The following is an 18,873-nucleotide window of genomic DNA, read 5'->3' as shown; positions in this document are numbered from 1 at the left end:
AATGATATCCTGAATTACACTGGAATTACAACTTTTCTATGAATATTTACATAATTTTTTTGCTTCATATACACAAACATGCCTTTACAGAAAACTCCTAAGTAAGACCTGCTGTGTTTGTTTTCTTTTTTTTTAAAGGGGAGTTGGGAGAAGTAGAGAAAAAAAGTTATTCCAAACTGTGAGTTTAACTTTCTTTTGTCAGCTTCTATTCTATTGCTCTCCTTTTGTCTATTAGGATATAACTCCACTCAGTCTTCCCAGCATCTTTTTCCCCTATACAGCAATAAAGGTGTCAATGTAACAAAACTATTGAAAGTGAGTGGAGCTCCTTACAGAAGATGATTCGGCCCTTCATAAAACACAAATTCATCATTCAACTTTACAGAACTATTATTACATAACGGAATAGGAAGCCTTTATAAATGTTTATTTCCCCTCACTGCATGCCCTTCAAAAATCAAGCACAAGTTTTTTCCACCAAAGCATGTGGTATTTATCTAAGCATATTCAACTTCTAAATAATATAATGGAGAAAAGTGACAAAAAAAAAAAAAAAAAAGGCTATGCCTATCTTCTGCAACAATTTAGAGTGGAAAACAGTGAAGTAGCTGGTCAGAAGAAAGTGACTGAGATTAGAGCCCATAAGCACCTGAATATGAGCATACAGTGTCACTCTATCAGCTGCAGTGTGTGCGCGTGTGCGTGAAAGAGAAAGAGAGGAAGAGAGAGAGAGAGAGAGAGAACACTGCATACTAGAGTCTGTAAAACGCATCCCGTATCTGCTGAGCCCTACAACCTCAAAAAGGTCCCAGATCAAAACCTGGGTCCAGTTTTCAGGGGACAGAATAAACTGTTCTCCATGTTTACAGAGACAGCACAATAAGAGGCTGATCCTGCAGAAGAAAAAGTTAACTAAGGTAAAGGCAACAAAGATTTTCACGTTACAATACAACAGCACAGAGCACACTGTCATCACAGTAGGTAAGTAAGAACAGACTACCAGGTTCCTGCATGTGTATTACTAAATGCAGATCAGCAGCATTCTTTTGTACTGTATCAAAACAGTTGCTTCATTACAGCGAGTCCCAAATGTATTTCTGTATTCCTTCAGCATTCGATGTGGTTTTGTGCCCTCACCACGTGTCTGTGTACTGCACTGAGCTGGTAGTGAGGCTCTCCTTCTGTTTACATGACAGATCCGTACCTCCTGCTAAATGCGGCTCTCTATTTCCCATAATAGGAAGAAAGGCTGCTCCTAACGAACCAACTGCATACGACAGACATGTAGGATCGTTAGCTTTCTACTATCCATCAGAAGCATATTAGCAAAGTCTTCTCTTCACATAATATAAACAAACCCATGAAGAAAAAATCTCCTAGGTAGTCTGTAAAACAATTCATAGATTTTTCTTTCAGAAGCAGCTTAGTTACAGAAGAACATTTCTAACACTTCTAAATATGTGAAAAGTTTATTAATAAAGAAAGAGACAAAGAAAGGTCATAGCAGCAAACTCGCAACCAAAAGCTGAAAAGCAGTACTTCAGCAGCATCACTAAAACAGAGAGAACATAATTTTAACTGTTTAACAAAATAATACTTCTTCCTAGATGAATTAAAATACTTCCCAACCAGTTTAGAAACCATTTCTCATACGGAATCTGGTATCCTTCAGAAGCTTAAGTTCTTCACAATTTTCTTTATTTGTCTCTCCTTTTATCCCTTTTCCTTTGTGAGGCTCTGGATTTTTCTGTTTTCGTTGTTTCTTCCCTTTGTGTGACATAAACAGCAAATTAAGAAGGAACACAGAAGAAGAATGCAATCAGAATCTTTTTGGTTAAAGACTTCAGAGTGCCTAAGGCAGAAGAATACCAACTACTTTTTTCAGTCATAGCAGCATTCAATTTTCTAATGAGCAAGGAAGTGAACAAAACAGAGCCCAAACCAATGCACTACTTGAATTCTTCATGAAAGAAGTATTACCTTCTCTCCAGGTATACCTCGCTTTTTATTTCCTGTTATCACTTCAACTACAGCAGTTTGGTTTTAGTATTACTACATATTAATTGAAGCAACATGTGCTGCAATTATCTCTCCTCATTTAATACAAGAAAAAAAAAAAACAATCACCACAACTTCACATCAGAATGAGCATAAGGTATTTGGTCACTACAGAAGTAGTGACCTTCCTCTGGCAAAAAAAAAAAAAAAAATCTAAGATGAGTCCTTCATAAAGTACGACTCTCGTGATGATTTGATAACATTCTTTCAGTGCAATACAAATAACACACTTTGTCCAGTAGTTCTGTTCAACCAAAATGAATCCTACAACGTGTTCTGAAGAACAATCAGATTTCATTATCTTACATGGAAGGATTTTTACTAATAGAAATTTTAAGTATCAGATATATTGCTGGAACCACAAATGAGGCCAAAATCCTACACAGACTTTCGTGCTGAAATCTAGGATGCAAGAGGGGGAAAAATAAAAAATAAAAGTGAAAATTAAAACCTCAAGAAATATAGAAAGTTTTCTGCTGTCTTTCACTGGGGATATTAAAAACATGAAAATAAGCAGGTTGCACTTCTATCATCCCAACATTAGAGTTCCTGGAAAGGGACAGCAAACAATTCCTACCTTTCTACTTTATAGGACAAAGCCAACCTGATGTCAAGACAACCTTGACACCAGAAGCTCAGATGCCTTCTGTGTCAGTTGCCCCACACAGCGCACAAGTTGGGCAGGAGGCGTTTCATGCAAATCTTATCAGTGTTGCGAAGGACGCTGTGATCACTTCATTCTTCTGCAAATTTCTGATATTAATATCTACATGATTCCTTAGAGCTAATTCCTACCAAGGCCTACAATCTTTTAGGGTATCAGTTTTGAAATCTGTTTATCAAAGTTAATGTCTGTTACCTCCCATAAGAAGTCTCTAATAAGTAATGGTCCTCTACAACTTTTTCTTTTCAGCTACTCATAGGCTAGGATGCCAGTGGATCTAAATAAGCACAGAACAACCTAGCTATGAAATTTTATTTCAGCTGCAGTTTCTTTTGACAGTAGCTCAGACAGATACAATAGTGACTCAACCTGACTACAGCCCAAACTAATTATCTACAGCACTGAAAAAAGCATTAACAGTAAATAAACAGACATACAGACCTCTCAGAAAAATAACAGGCCTGGATTAAATACACTGTTCAGTCCCAGAAGATTAAGGAAATAAAACAACACCCAACAACTCATATTTACAGTCTGCACTGGTTTTGTACACAAGAGGTTCTAGACAATTCTAGACAAGCACACTCTAAAACAGCCCCAAAATCACTGCTGCTATTTCCGTGAAACGGAAAAAAACGGTAAGACAATTCAAAAACAAACAGCAGTAAGAGATGGCAGAACCCAGCCTATGAGTCATCATAAGAGCATGGCATAAATGGGATACTAAGTTCTTAGCCAAGGTATGAGCAGAATAAGCATCATGAAAAGTGTAGCAGATAACACCGCCAATGTGCCAAAAAATACTTGTGCTTTAGGTCCTCAGTAACTAGGCTGTCTTTGGGATGCTGATTTACTATGTGAAACAGATATACCATCTCCCTTTAATTACTGTTGTGCAAATACCTGACACAAGACCAGCAAAAGTGCTGGATCACCCTTATCAAGGAAATGAGAACTCTGTAAGGAACCGGTACAAAGAAATTCAGTGTCTACAGAAGTAATCAAGAAAAAATATGGAACATTTCTATTGTATATTATCCCAGCCCAAAACCACAGTTGACCTGATCTGTGCAGTGCTTTAAACTCTGGAAGGCCTAAACCTAAGAATATAAAGCAGTTCTAAGTTCAGGTTCTACTTCATCACTACATTTGCTTACTGTTTACTCTTTTGTGAAACATTCTGTTACGCAAGACACTCAGTATCACAAGTCAGTTAACATTAAACTCTTTTGTTTTATCTTACATATTATTATGTCTACTGGCTCAAGTTGAGTGTGCCATCTTACGTGCCCTCAACAAGCAAGTAATTCACAATTGCACAGGAATGGAAACTTGTTACATCATGCCTAAAACCAGAAAACAAATTCTTGAAGGCAGAGCCACATGCTACTCCTTCGCTCTGAGAAGTGTGTAGTACACTTCTTGTTGCCTTGCAGAGTTGAAGGAATTCTGCAGCATGAAAACACAGAGGCTGCAGCATGTAGCGACAAGCTAATTGGGCGAGCTGACGGAGTCCTTCATCAAGGATAAATATTCCTCTGGTGAGAGGGGCTGTCATTTCAAATGAATGCACTCTGTAAGAGACCAGAAATCTGGATTGCAGGATGAGTTAACTGCTTATTGCCTCTTGTCTTAGCCACAAAAAGATGCAGATCCTAGCTCTGAGTGCCTCTCTACTTCCACACACGCTTCAGAGGTGATGACCAACTTAGCAGCAGACAGCAGAATAGCTGAACTGGTTAAGGCCCCAGGAATTGCCTCTACTCCCTACTACTAAGAGAATTATTGCCAGACCTCCTCACAAGAGACATTTTCAAAACAGAAAATAATTTGCAGCTAAATGGATAAACAATTTAGATGATAGACTAGTACTTTTTATATTAAAAATCCATTACACATACTACATCTTGGCTTTTAGAAGGTAAAGATTTTTAATCCTACCAGCTATTATGAACTTATTGCTGGAGTTTCACTAGAGACATTCATTCCCTGCACATCTTGGATGATAAATTTCAGGTATATGGAGAATTTAAGTATTTCCTGATCAATGAGAGTAATTTTCCAAAGTAATTACTCATGGATGTAACTTTAACATCACTGCCCAGCTGGTAAATGTCTTTTTTCTGCAACGTTATTTTCCCAAATCAAAGTTCACGTTTACTCAGGAATTATGCCCTTTGATTGCACTACACTTAGTTACTTAGTGAAAGGCTTCTCATTTTTTCTTAAATATTTTCTTACTGAAACCATTATTCATAGAAAATTCATAGAAAAATTTTTAAGTACATTTTCCTGGAGACAGTATTTATATACACTATGTACTAATCTTTTTCTAGTCATTAAGTTTTATTTAAGAAATAAATATTTAAAAATGCTTTTTGTTCCCAAGAAATATGCTTCCTTTAAAAAAAATTGCATGTTTTAAAACATACATGCATACACACACATATATTAATTTTCCTTTTTCCTGCCTTTGTTATTGAATTCTGATATATTCTTGGTGCAAGTTTGGTAGCAGTCTGTAACATTACTGCATCTGTTTGCATTCTCTCCCTCCATCCTTTAATAATTATCAGTTTAAAACCAGCGAGTAATCATTTTTCATTACCATCCCCTATAGCAATTGGGCAGACCGATACGATGGGAAAGGTGTTACAACAAAGGTGTGATGACTTAAGGACCAGCACAATAGAAAGATGCTGCAAAGGAAAGGAAGAAGATTGCTCACCCATATCAGAAGATTCCAGGTTCGCAGGAGAAAGCTTCACCAAGGAGGGATCTCCAGAAAAAGATCCTTCCCCATTGGCAGTCAGCCCTTAAATGAGCTCTAAGACATGTGCAGCCAGGCTCCACTCCTTCGGGTCACACAGCTGAATTGCCTTCACCTGTGCACCCAGGGCTGACCGGGTCCTTTCCCCAGGTGGTCAATCAGTGCTTCAGGCCCTGACTCAACAGTTCCCATACAGTCCCAACCTTGAAATTTATTTGGACTTGGTCCTGACAGAAACAGTAGAGAAGTGCACAGCTTGGGTAACTACACAGCTTCAGTTTCCCTACAGAAAAGCAAGCTGCAGACAAGACACTGTTTTTTTTGTTCTTTTTCCCAGGCAGCAGAAATTCATTACAGGGATTTGGAGGAGGGAAAATGTTTCTCAATTCCTCACTAAATCTATTGATTCTTTCCTCCAACTTGAGAAAAACTGAAAGATCACCATCATTTAAATATCAAAATTATGATAAAGCCTCCTCAGGTTTGATCCTATAAGAATATGCATATGTATATATATTCATAACATTAATATCTGTATCTGAAAATAGTAAGATGACAAAGATTTTTTCCTCTTTTCCTCACGCATGAATTACTCACCTTGTGCATATCTAATATGAAGATTTAGGTCAGTTTTGCTTTTGAAATAAATGTGGTATTGAAAAAAATCAGTATGGAAACATAAAAGGTAATCTTGGCTCGAGCAGTGATCTATGAATGTTACATCTGGAAACAAAAATTACTGCATAACTACTTGAACCAACAGGAATTCTTAAGCTATTGATAATTTCTACAGTTGTCAAAGTTTGGATGCAGAAGTGCCTTCTTAAAAGAACAGTTCATTGGTTTGGGGTTTTTTCTGTGCGTGGTTTTTTGTTTGTTTGTTTGTTTAATTTAATTTGAATCTGCCATCTGAAATAAATAGCTTTACTCACATTTTTGCAACTTAGCTTTCAGAAAGTTTCTAAGCATCAGGTAATTCTTTTTTTCCCCCAGCACCAGAGTAGAGATTTCAGAAGCACAAACACTCTAGTTCTTGGTTCAATATTGTCTCAGTTCCAAGCTATTCCACTGTTTTTGCAGTCCCCAAAGTCTAATGTAGCAGAGCCAAAACAAAATCAATCTCCAACTGGAGTTATAATGTGCTACTTGGTTCTTTTGCTCCCCTGCCAAGAATAAAGATAACAGGAGGATCGTATCAAATATGACCTAACAAAAATACACACAGAATTAAAGTTTGAAAGGCTTGCAATACATAAAGAACAGAAATAGACATACCACAGAAGTGATATATAATGTTATCTCAAGATGCAGTCTTTCAGGAACAGTTTAAATTACAATTTCTTAAATCAGAACAAGCCTAGAATAAAACCTGGCTTTCCATTGAACTGGAAAAAAACAAACCCAAGAAACAGAAATAAACCAGACCCCACATAGACCTCCCTATCTCTACACAGGAGAGGCTTTAAGGAAAGCCTTTTGCTCCTGTTACTGTCTGCTCGTTTCCTAAGAGGGCCTCTCCCAAATTTATTCCACTGGAAGAAACAGATGAATATATTTATAAATTACATACATGCACATGTGTGGAGGTATGTGCATATATACAGACATACTCACAAAAACTCGCAGCTTCTCAAATTAGATGCCAATGCAGTCAAATCAGCAATGACTAAGAAGTGAACTAGCATCCATGCTTACCTGAACACTTAAAGAATGAAACACATCCACCTCATAAAGTCCTCATTATGTTAGGCACTTCCTAGAAGAAGGCCAGATTATAGCTGTGTAGGCAATTAAGATGACCAAAATTTGACATGCCTGATTTAGGAAATATTCTGGTTACACGTGAAGTAAACCAGAATTCATCACGCAGCCATCACCTCGCTACAAACACAGCACAAGGAATTTCAAGTCTGTTGCCTGCAACTACACACATGAAAAGCAAAGCAAACTAGAGGAAACCATTCCATATTTCAACTTCCTTTCCTATTCTGCTAAGATAGTTCATCTCTTTTCAGCTCTAGAAATGCAATACATCTCTGCAGAAAACACTAAGCGTCCTCAAACAAACACCATCTTTTTCCTTTCCTACAAGGAAGACAAGCTAACCAAGACAAAGACTATCGTGCATTTTCCTATTAAATTACTTGGAATTAGACTGAGCGCAGTTTAACACAATCTGCCTAAGTGAGGAATGCATGAGTTAATTACACATACAAATCTTCTGTTCTACAAAATTGAAAAACCATTTCATGCTCTACAACAGGATATGTAACTTACTATACAAGACTCAGAGAAACTGTGACATATGGAACACTAAGGAAATGGTATCAGAAGATATCAAGGGGATTATTTTAAGACCAGAAATAGTGTATCATTCTGTCAGCTTTACAAACTGCATAGCAAGGAAAAAGGTTGATAATTCCCAATTAAGATATAGCTCTGCTGCTAGGAACTTGCTTAGGGACATTGTTATGTTACAACAAATCAAAACTCTTGGGCTCAGAATAAATTGAGACTCCACTACCCATAGCTATTTCTCTTCTAGCAACCATGTTAGACTTGGGTACCCTCCTGCCCAAGCCAGTTGGGTTTTCTGTTGTTCCGTATCACAAGGCCTCTGCTCAGCTGCTTGTGAGCCAGCCTAACAGCATCAGTTCTCTCATGTGATTCACTGATCAGAGAGCTAGGGCCCTCGTCCTGTGAGAGAGCTGGGGATTTTCTTCCTGGAGATGAGAAGGCTCTGGGGAGACAACTTAGACCTTCACAATAAAGAGTGCCTACAGGAAAGCTGGGAACAGACTATCAGAGAAGAGAAAATAGACTTAGTTCAAACACAAGGAAAAAATTATTTACTGTGAGGATGATGAAGCACTGGCATAGGATGTCCAGAGGAGCTGTGGATACCTCATCCCCGGAGGCATTCAAAACCAGGTTTGATGGGTCTTTAGGCAACCTGATCTAGTGAGAGGTGTCCCTGATGTGGCAGGGTGTTAGAACTCAACTATCTTTAGGGTCCCTTCCAACCCAAGCCATTCTATCGTTCTAGGATTAGTTGTCAGCACCAAGGTGGGGACAAGTGACCCAGGCAGAACTGACAGAACAGATGTCTACAGATATCTGTTACAAGACTCATGCGAGTAACTGCTTGCTGGACTGCACCTAAACAATATGAGAAAGCCACAAATATTCACACAAGCACTAGGCAAATAAAAGATTGCCACTGAAATGGATTTCAAGCAACATAAATTACTGAATTAAACACTTGCAAACTAAGCTAGAGAATAGTGATGTATCGCAACTGACAGCTCTGAGAAGAGATGCCTCTTCCAATTGCTCTAGAAACAGATCAAATAAAAGAGTCATCAACTCCTGATTACAAGTCAGAAACCTTCATCCCGAAATAATGAATGGCATTAAGTCACATAAAAACATGAGCAGTCAGGAAGTTTGTTTCTTCATCTCCTGAATGCTTTTACTTTCATGACCATATTAACGCAGCATCTCATGACAACTGTTGCAAATATTCTGAAATTATATGAAGTTTTCAGACATTTTATTTGATATTCACAGCTTCTTTCACTGAGACACCATTTGTTCTTCATTGAGCTCTCCTTTTTAAAGGGAGATAGGAATCCCAAAAAGGCGGCTGGCAAAGTCTCAAGTCAACTGCACTCATTAATCAAACCGATTCACTGTTTAAACGTAAAGAAATAATGCTTTGACTAGTTTTATTACACTAATGTTGAAATATTAGTATCTTCAGCTGTTAAGCACTCTCTGAGAAGGAGTGAATTTTCCATCAAAAAATAAAAACAAAGCTGATGTAGAGTTCAGTCTTAATATCACAGACTGACTACTGTCACTTCTAAAAAGCCAAAAAACGTGCAGATGAAGAGGTCTAATACTTCTAGGCAATACTGCATGGAAGAGATCATTCAAGCTACTAATTAGTTGTTAATTTCAGACCTCTGTAAAGCCCCCACAACTTACCAACTAATAACAATTGATGAACTGAAAGGTTACCTTCAGTCATATTCTGCCAAATGCTAGTTAGTCTTCTTACAACAAATAAACACAATAAACACTGCTACTGAGCTAATGATAAAAACATTGCTCTATTTTCACCCACCTTCATTTTAGAAATAGCTACATGTTACTGACCATAAAAAGCATCAAAAGACTTCAAAACAGTTGTCAGCCAATTACAGAGGATAGATTTAAACAAAAAAGATGATGGTAAAAACAGGCTTAAATCTGAATTCAGCTAATGGATCACAGAAAACTTACACAAGTCCTTTCTCTATTAGACATTTTGTCTCTTGTGCCCAATACACTTTAACCTGAAAATACCAGATTGTGCCACAAACACTTGAGTAAAGTAGAAACAGTAATTCTATTGAAATGTTGAAAAAAAGTGAGCGATTTCAAATGAACAGACTTGAGTAGAATTCTGTGTTTGAATGGATATTGCCATCTCAGCCTTAATAGTCTCATACTGTTTTCTATATTAAATAATAGGTGTAATTATTTTTAAATATCTCACTCCAAACATTACTCTATCAGAGCATCCTTCCATATGCAATCTAAAGGAAAGGACTGGCCAGCCATACTTAGCCACCATTTCTACATTTTTTTCCTTCAGCTCCAATTGAAGAGGAAAATCCATTGCCTTAGTAGATTAGTAATAGAATTATCCATCTGTTGAACCAATGCTTTAATTAGCAAACGTGGAAAGCATTATTAAGTCTTTACAAAAGAATATACTGCTGTTGTGTGTTTTACAATGACTTAATATGTAACTGGTGACTACTGAATGCTATTAGGTTGAGTTGCCTGTATCACCAAACTTATTTTCCTATTAAGTTTTTAACCAGAAATTTCTGTAAGGATGAAAAAAAAAATGTCTGTGTTCAAACCACTTTTCAAACAAGAAATACTCACTGGCAGTCAGCACTGCCACGGTCATATTAAAAAAAGTAACATTTGTACTCAGCAGAATGATAGGTGTTTTCGAGCACTAGCACTAAAAAAAATACATATACATTCACAGCTATGAGGAGATGGAAACAAAAACAACCATAAGCCCCCCCTATAATTAACAGCATTCGAGAAAAATATTTCAACAAAGCCATGCATGTTAAAAAGAAACAGATATGCAGTTACTGGGAGCACACAATAAGGAACATAATAAACATCCAAAATTTGTCACTCACCATCTGAATGGGTTTTTTCTGAAGATCTCGTTCAGTCACCAATTTTTCTTGGTCAGTGACATAAAGGCCTTTTTGTGCCAGAGCTTGTATAACAGCATCATGACCTAAAAGTGGTTTTGCAGCATCACTTTTCAGAATAAGGCTCCCAGCACGACAGTAGAGTTCTGCAGATAGCAGCAAGTTAACTACAGGTGGTTTAATGTGCTCCTGGTCATACTGGTCTGTGTAAAATGGCTCTCGCAGTTCTTCTGGAACATTTTCTACAAAGACCAAAAATAATAAAGCGTCAGTATTAGAAAAAATACGCGTAGCACTAGGATTTGTTTGTTTAAACATATGGATTCACAGTTAAGTCACAAAAAAATATATTCAAGGGAAGGTGGAAACTTTTACTCAGTCATTGTGATGTAAAACACTGGGAAAAAAACGCATACAAAAGTAACAGTTCAACTATAAAAAGAAACTTGATTGATATTTGTAATAGGTTTTCTAGAAACTTTACACAATACAATATAGAGGGAATATATTTCTTACTGTCTGTAGCAAATGTAAGTTATAAATTAATTCAAGATGGTATTAGAATCAAATGAAATCAAGTCACTAGTGATGAGGAAAACAACTTGGAAGCAGTTTCAGATGCTATATTTCCAGACACGTGCTTTGAAAGATGCTCCCCTTTGTCCCTGTAACTGTTTCATTCTCTCTCTTTTTTTTTTTTTTTTTTTTTTATTAGTTAAGCCAAGTGCATTTATTGTGGTAGAAAGAGCACATGATTCTTTCCCTGAGCCCAAGTGGAAAAAAAAGAGTGTAGGAAACCAGTGATGCAACTCTGTTTCTGCTCAATCCCTGCTCCCTTGGCTGAGCTGGCTAAGCAGCTGCACCGACAGGATTTGAAACAGAGGGTGGAGTCAATGGCCCAACACGGGTGGAGCAGAAGAGAGGAAAAAGCCCACAGAACACGCCAGCACGAGATAATGACAGATTGTCTTCTTCCTCATACATACTCTATTACAACTCATATGCTTCCACTATGAGCTGTATGAAGAGCTACCCTTTCTGAGCTGGAAGGTACCTCAGATTTGCATTAGAGAATAAATAAGGGGGAATATTAACATGTACTTCTGGAAACATCATAAAGAAAGTAAAAATTGCTTAGACATTGCCTCTTGTCAATTCTTAATGTCAAGGAGAAGAGGGTATAGTGTACAATTTGCTTAAGCAATAAATAAAGCTAATATATCATAGAATATTATGCTGCCAGCAAATCTAACTTGTCCTTTATAATACAAGTCTAATGTCTAATAAGATTATTAAAAAAAACCCCAAGACAAACCCCATCAATATACTAGAGGTACTAACCTAATGTACCAGTGGCACGCAATAGCATTTCTTTGCTATGCTGCTATCTTCTCTTGCCACTTCCTGCCTCACTTAGTGACTCTCTAGATCCTCCAGCCTTAAAATACTATGGAAAGCAATTATGATTAAGGGTACCGAGCAATGCCACGCCAGTTCAGAAAAATTACAGAAATTTAACAATTAGGATACTTTTAGAAAAATATCTGAAATATCTCTAGGTAATTATTCCTTAACATACAATGGGCTCACGTAACAATTCCTCAGATGCTCTTCAGAGAGGAAAAACAAATGAAAGAACTCATTTTAAGCTTTAAGATAAACTATCTTTTTTTTTTTTCTTTTTTCTTTTTTTTTTTTTTAATTAGGCAATTGTAACTTACCTTTCTACATAAACAGCTAATTTCAAAAGCAGGGAATCACCTGAAAATAATTCATGGCTACTAGCTCTAACCTTGCCTTTAGAAATGTCTTTTTAAAGAGCTCTGTTCAGGTAAATGTGACTTATTTCTTTGAAATATAGCATGGATTCCTCCTTTGGAAAAAGTTCTTCAGTTAATGTGGAAAGTCTAGGCTTATTTAACACACAAACAATTCCAGAAAGCTTTCAGGCTTCCACAGGGATGAATGTAAACCTTTGAGTTACATGACTGTAAGACTGTAACAGTGAACAATTTGAGACTGACGAATGCTTGCATTAAGAATAAAAACAGAAGCGTCCATCCAGAAGCTTTTTCTTACTTATTCTTCAGGATCATATTAACAAGCTAAAAACATTAGGGCTTCCCAGTTAAAACATGCATCATTCTTGTGAGCCACATGACAATGTAAAACCTCAGCAGAGTAATGGACATTTCCTACAGGTTACTGACTTCCATAAACAACACATTAAGAAAAATCTAGCTGTAAAAAGCTTTGAGATTTAACACAAATTTATTCTGCCCAAGTACTGACTAATACCTTCAACCACTTCCTACTGCAAACCAGCAGATGAACTTATGCCAGACCTTAATGGACTCCATGATGTGACAGTTTTCTGCAGAACAAAGGCATGTTTTAGCAATAAGGTAACAGAGTGACTTACTGTCACTCAGGCTCTACTTGCTAGCAAGGAGTCCAGCGCCTCATTTGTCATTTGGACATGAGGGACTGGGACCTCCATGATTGTCAAGCATCTGAAGACTGAAAACAAGTCAGAAAAAAAGGTGGTTTATATAATGTTGCTTCATATGAATCTTCATAGCTTCCTCAGTAGAAGGGAGAGACACTTCAATTTGTTATTCTGTTTTGGATAGACCTTCAAGGGTCTTGTCAAGGCCTGCACTCCTACATTTAAAGCAGGTTGGTAATTCATGGCTCAAACTGATGCTGTTGAAAATGAAGTCATAAATAATGAAACGTGACTTTTAACCAGGAAGTGGAAGAGAAATCTATGCCGTTTATATTCAAATGGAATTTCTCCTTTTTAGTTTGTTGAACCTGTCCACCACTTTGTTACGCAGTTCTTGGCTAGACTGAATTTCAGTATCTCAGTTCTTCACTTATCCGCTACAACCAAATTGAATTTGAGAGATTCTTGGATTTGCTGTCACAGCACTTGAAGCAAACAGATCCTTCTCTCCTGTTCCTGGCTGCCACAAGAGCAGCAGTTCTGCACTTCCAGCATGCACTTCATGTAACACCAAGAAGGCAGCTTGGTGATGAACAAATAAAAGTTTAAATACAGAAGCTTTGCCATCCTCAGACGTAGCAAACAAATAGCTTAAGACGATAAAAAGCCTCAAATCCTTACTTCTAACTCTTAAATCAAATTTAAAAATAATCCACTAAGGTGCAAAGGGTTGAGCGTCCTGCAAAGTATTTCTTTTCTGACATTCTCCTGCACTACTAACTGGAATAATTCATGTCCAGAAGTCTTGTGACTAAACCAAACAAAAGCCATTTGCCTGCAGGCAAGTCTTTTGGATTATTTTCCCTGTCATGATTACAGCTTCATAAACCATTCAACAAGAGGTCTGATCCTAACATAGAAAAAATAGGAAATAAATACTAATAAACAATTAGTCAAAAACATTTTCTAGCAACAGAGTGCTTCTTTAAGATGTACATTTCAGATGTAGGCAGTGTTATATCAGCGTTTTTTTTTTTTATATATACTTTATATAGGTCTCAGTTTCTAGAAAGATTTCTTATCTCACACACAAAAAGAAAAACACAGCACAGAGCAAAAAAAAAAAAAAGCAAAACTTGCACAGTACCTTCATATGCCATGCAGACCTCAGTTCTTTTTTTGGAGCACTCAAAATCACATCAGAAAAGCTCTTCTGGGTCACACTAATTGTCAGTCTGACCCATATTCTGCCTTCAGTAGCACAACGGGAAATACCAAGCAAGGACAAGGTTTAACAGCTACTTTACCAACACCTGCCTACCTATTCACATCCTCATAAACAAAAGAATAACTTAAAATAATCCCTGGCAAGAAAGGGATCAACTTTTATTTGCATAAATGTCTTTGGAACTTATTTTCAGAATGGGTAAGGTATGAGAAATAAAAAGATGATAATATAGTTATAATCCCATCTCACTCATTTAGCATTCTGATAATTGCTAGCAGGATATATTTTACATTTCCTACACAATAAAATTATTTCAGAAACAGGAGATAAAGACTTTATAAACTTGAGCTTTTGAACTTATTGAACACCATAACCAATCACAAAGAAAACTTTTTCCCAGTCATAACTAGGTAGACATGAGGTGAAAAATCTACTTTGGTGTCTGTATTACAGATAGTCTTAATTTAAGAATGATTCTAACTAAGGGAAAGAATAAGGAAAGCAGATAGGAAACTACTACAGCAGTACAGCTCTTTCATACGAGAGAAAGGCATTTCAACGCTGCAGCAAATAGGTTTATTTATTACTGCCACTTGAATCAGTAATAATGTACTGCACAAAGAAAGGGGAGGAGGACAGAAGGGAGTGGTGGGAAGGGCAGAGCTTGCTAAATTTTGCTTCCAAGTCTTAAGGAATTTTGACTCCCAGCCCCATTTTCCAAGATAGCGATCACCAAAACCATGTATTTAGAGCCTTGGGTTCACCAAAACAAACATTAAGTGATTCACTTCAGGAATGCAAGTGGATCCATTTATGCTCATCAAAATCTACCAGCTATCTGGATAAGTGAACTTACGTAACACTTCACACTGGGAAGCTGAGCAGTTCCCGATTCACTTTACCTATGCAGATACATGGAAAGTGAAAACAAGAGCACCTTTAAGCATGGAGTCACTAAATAAACCCAGCAGATGACTCTCACTCATTGCAAGAACACAGTTATAGGATAGCTGCAGTAGCGAAGGCAATGACGGCTGAAGAACAGAGAAGTATAGGTAGAACTTCATCTCATCATCTGGGTAGCTGCTTCATGTTACCTGCTGCAGACAGGCTCTTCAGTTTTAATGACAATGACAAGGAGTCATTGAAACCACTGATTACAAGCCACCTTACCTGATGTTTATCGTGTAGTAAGAATCCTGACAACTGTTAACTTACTAATTTCCCTTCCCATATTTGTGTGTGTGCAGTGTGCAACTACGAGTGACTGGCAAACCCGGTAAGCCCAGAAGCTCATTTCATTGTATTTAACTTACAAGAAGTTACTTTTAAAGAGTCAATCCAAGCTTTACGTACATTAGACAGATGGGACTGATACGAGCTTCAAGCAGACCAAATCAGCTGGTTTGTCCAATCAACTGCTTTTGGTAGGATTGTCCAAAGTATCAATTTGTCACTATATATTTGTCACTAAATATTTTAGAAAGGTGAGGGAAAGAATTTTTTGGTGTATACAAAAAAAAAAAAACAACAACAAATAAACAAAACACAATTTTCCCCACAAAAATCCCAAGCACTTGCTTTTATACTCCAAACTCTTGTGTAAGATTTTGCTAGCTGTCATGCTGAGCAAATGTAAAGAAATTAGGTCTGCTAGGGAAAGATGATGAGATGTCCTGGCCCGCACCACTCCACGTAACAGATGAGAGTATTTAGTTTCAACTTGCTTCTGTCAGATACACAACGTTCATTTCCTCCCTTCCTGGCTCTACTGGCAACATCTGCAAGTAGCAGTAAGTAGCCACATTGAATTCTGAAAATATTAATCATCAGGAGAAAGCCATTTTTAAGTTTCTTGGCTCATGGTTAGTTGTAGATGATGTAAATTGTGTTCTATTGCTTCAGACACCTATAAGGGGTAAATGTAATGTTAAAGGGCATGTGGACTCCTTTGGTTTTGCTGCAAAAAAACAAGGTTTAGGGCAAGCACTGAACTAGGGTATTATTTAGCTTTTGTCCTGTAAAAAAGAACCATGTTAAGCCAGAGCAATTCATTACTGTGGCAGGATAATATGTTGTGTAAGTAGTAGAATAGCAACAGACTTAGCATGACTCTAAAAATTGTTCCCACAATATTCTCACAATTATAAATGCCAGAGATCAGTCTCAACTTAGTAACAAAAAACTGGCAGCAAGGCTGGATGAAAAATCACATTTAAGTATCCACCAGAGGTTCTCTATCAAATGGAAAGAATGTACAGTTCAAGGTTCAAGAACCAGCATTTTCAGTCATACTGGCCAAGGTTCCAGAGAACCAATTCCAAGCTCCAGAGGGTTTGAAAGCATTTTGGAAGACAAAATTACAATTCAAGATGATTTTGACAAGTGGAAGAAGAGGTCTGAATATAGGATGCAGTTATGTAAGTATAGCTGCAAAGCAGGAACCTACAACCACACAATTACAAGATGGGAACAACTGAGTAGGCAGTAGTTCTGCAGAGAAAAAGATATGGAGCTTTAATGAATCACTGATTGAGTGAGTCAACAATTCTAGGCTGATGCAAAAATGACAAATATCATATTCTAGTGAATAAATGAGATTGTTAAGGGTTGGAAAGATGAAGTCATTTTTCACATCTACCCTGTACTGCTAAGCATAAAGTGGGACCATTACATCAAGATTTAATTACAGAATTCATGCAGAACAAGACCACAGAAAAGATGGAGGGAAGAAATTAAAAGTCCAAAAAAAGCCCAACTTAAAAAAAATTAAGCTGAAAAAAAAACCATGTTTCATCTGAACAGGAGAACAGAGAGCAGATACTGTTTTTATTATGTGAAAGGTGTTGCACAAGTAAGGTCCCACTGCCCTTACATCCTCCAGGAATACAACAAGGAAGAAATGTGTTTACAGTGGCAAGAAACATTTATGCTTTTTTATTATCTAGAGATAAATAAGGATTCAAATTGACTACCAAGACATGCCACCAAATCTCTGTAATTACAGACTTTACTAAAAAACCAAAAGGATAAACAAACATCTGTCAGGAAAGATATATATTTAGCTCAGCCTCTTTAGGACAGTGGACAAATAAGAGCTTTTCCAGCTAAATTTTCTGTGATTTCAGTAGAATGATAAGACAAAAACCTCACACTCCAAAACAAGATCCACCTCTGTTATTTTAGAAATAAAGAACATACAAAACACCACATCATACTTGGAATGCAAATCATATAATGCCATCAACACTGTTGAACTATTTCTTTGGAAAAGTTTTTCTGAATTGAAGTGGTTAACTCCCAGCACTGGAAGTTAATGCTGAAAATGAGTGCTCACAGAATTCATTTGTAAGGTCAGACATTCCTTCTCAGTTACTGCAAGCTGTGCCACCTACCTTTTGGTTGTCAGAAAACATTTCATTTGACCTGTCCTAACATTTCCTTGAAGAAAATACCAAGCCACAAAACCCCACGCTTCCTTAATACAGATATACAAGTGCTGTATCAACTGTCATTGTTTAAAAAAAAAAAAAAACAAAACAAAACAAAACACCCAAAACACTAAGAACAAAAAAACTCTTCGTCCCAACTGTTCTTCACACAAGATGCCTTCAAGATGACTGTTAGTATATTCCTAAATTAATAACACAGTTTACAAGTAAGACAACTTACTTTGACTTGCCTATGCTGTGAGCCAGACTCTTCTCACAGTTCCTTGGAGCATAACAACACTCCATTGGTGCCAGTTCCTGGATGTGCGTAGCAATCATCAAACACAAAGTTACTACTAAGCCTTAAGGAATGGTATCCATTCCAATTTTTTTCTTCAAGGACATTCCCTACACATAGTCAAGCTGTGTGTACAATTCTGCCTATATTACAATGCACTTCTAAGAACACAAAGTACATCCCCTGGACCTAAAAGATGTACCCATTTGATAACAACAAGATGAATGCACTGAAGGCTTACAAGATCACAACAATTTACCGTTTTTATTAATCAAAATCAATAACGATCATTTCTTACAGAGAGGATGGAGAAGAAAATCCTCCACCTCTCACACCCTCTTAAGGAATTCTAGTATCTCAAGGATTAAAAAAAGAAATAAGATCTGGCACTCATTAGCACACAAACAATCTGTTAATTCCTTTGTATGAATGCATATAGCAGTAGCTCATAGGAGACACCTCTGAGGTTGTGATCTACTCTAAAGAACTAAAACTGGTAGTTGAAAATCCCCAATCCCGACAAACTTCCTTCCTTTGTTGGAAAGGCGAAGGTCAGTTCTTCTATTTCGCTCTAAGTATAAAGGAAGCATTTGTATTCCAAACATGTAAGTCCTGTATACTGGCTTTCCCTGCTTCAGTCACTAACTCTTCTTCGCAGCCATTTGAAATGCTAATCAAATTCAAGGCTAGTGAGATCAGAAGTGCTACAATTGTGTTTGTTTACCTTTTCCTATCTCACATTAT

The 18,873-nt window shown here is 37.1% G+C and overlaps 1 protein-coding gene across 4 annotated transcripts in view; it reads right to left on the bottom strand.

Annotated features, from left to right (window-relative positions):
- Positions 1-18,873, bottom strand: part of CAMSAP2 (calmodulin regulated spectrin associated protein family member 2) — a 73,184-nt gene that overhangs the window by 52,034 nt on the left and 2,277 nt on the right. For all 4 annotated transcript variants that reach the window (XM_085232059.1, XM_085232060.1, XM_085232061.1 and 1 more), the window contains exon 2: positions 10,706-10,965. In XM_085232059.1, the coding sequence (XP_085088185.1) occupies positions 10,706-10,965 (260 nt within the window). The remainder of the gene's footprint in view (positions 1-10,705; positions 10,966-18,873) is intronic.

Source organism: Meleagris gallopavo, chromosome 10 (genome assembly GCF_905368555.1).
Source record: "Meleagris gallopavo chromosome 10, MGAL_WU_HG_1.1, whole genome shotgun sequence".
NCBI classification, from domain to species: domain Eukaryota; kingdom Metazoa; phylum Chordata; class Aves; order Galliformes; family Phasianidae; genus Meleagris; species Meleagris gallopavo.
This window is presented reverse-complemented; position numbering and strand designations above follow the sequence as displayed.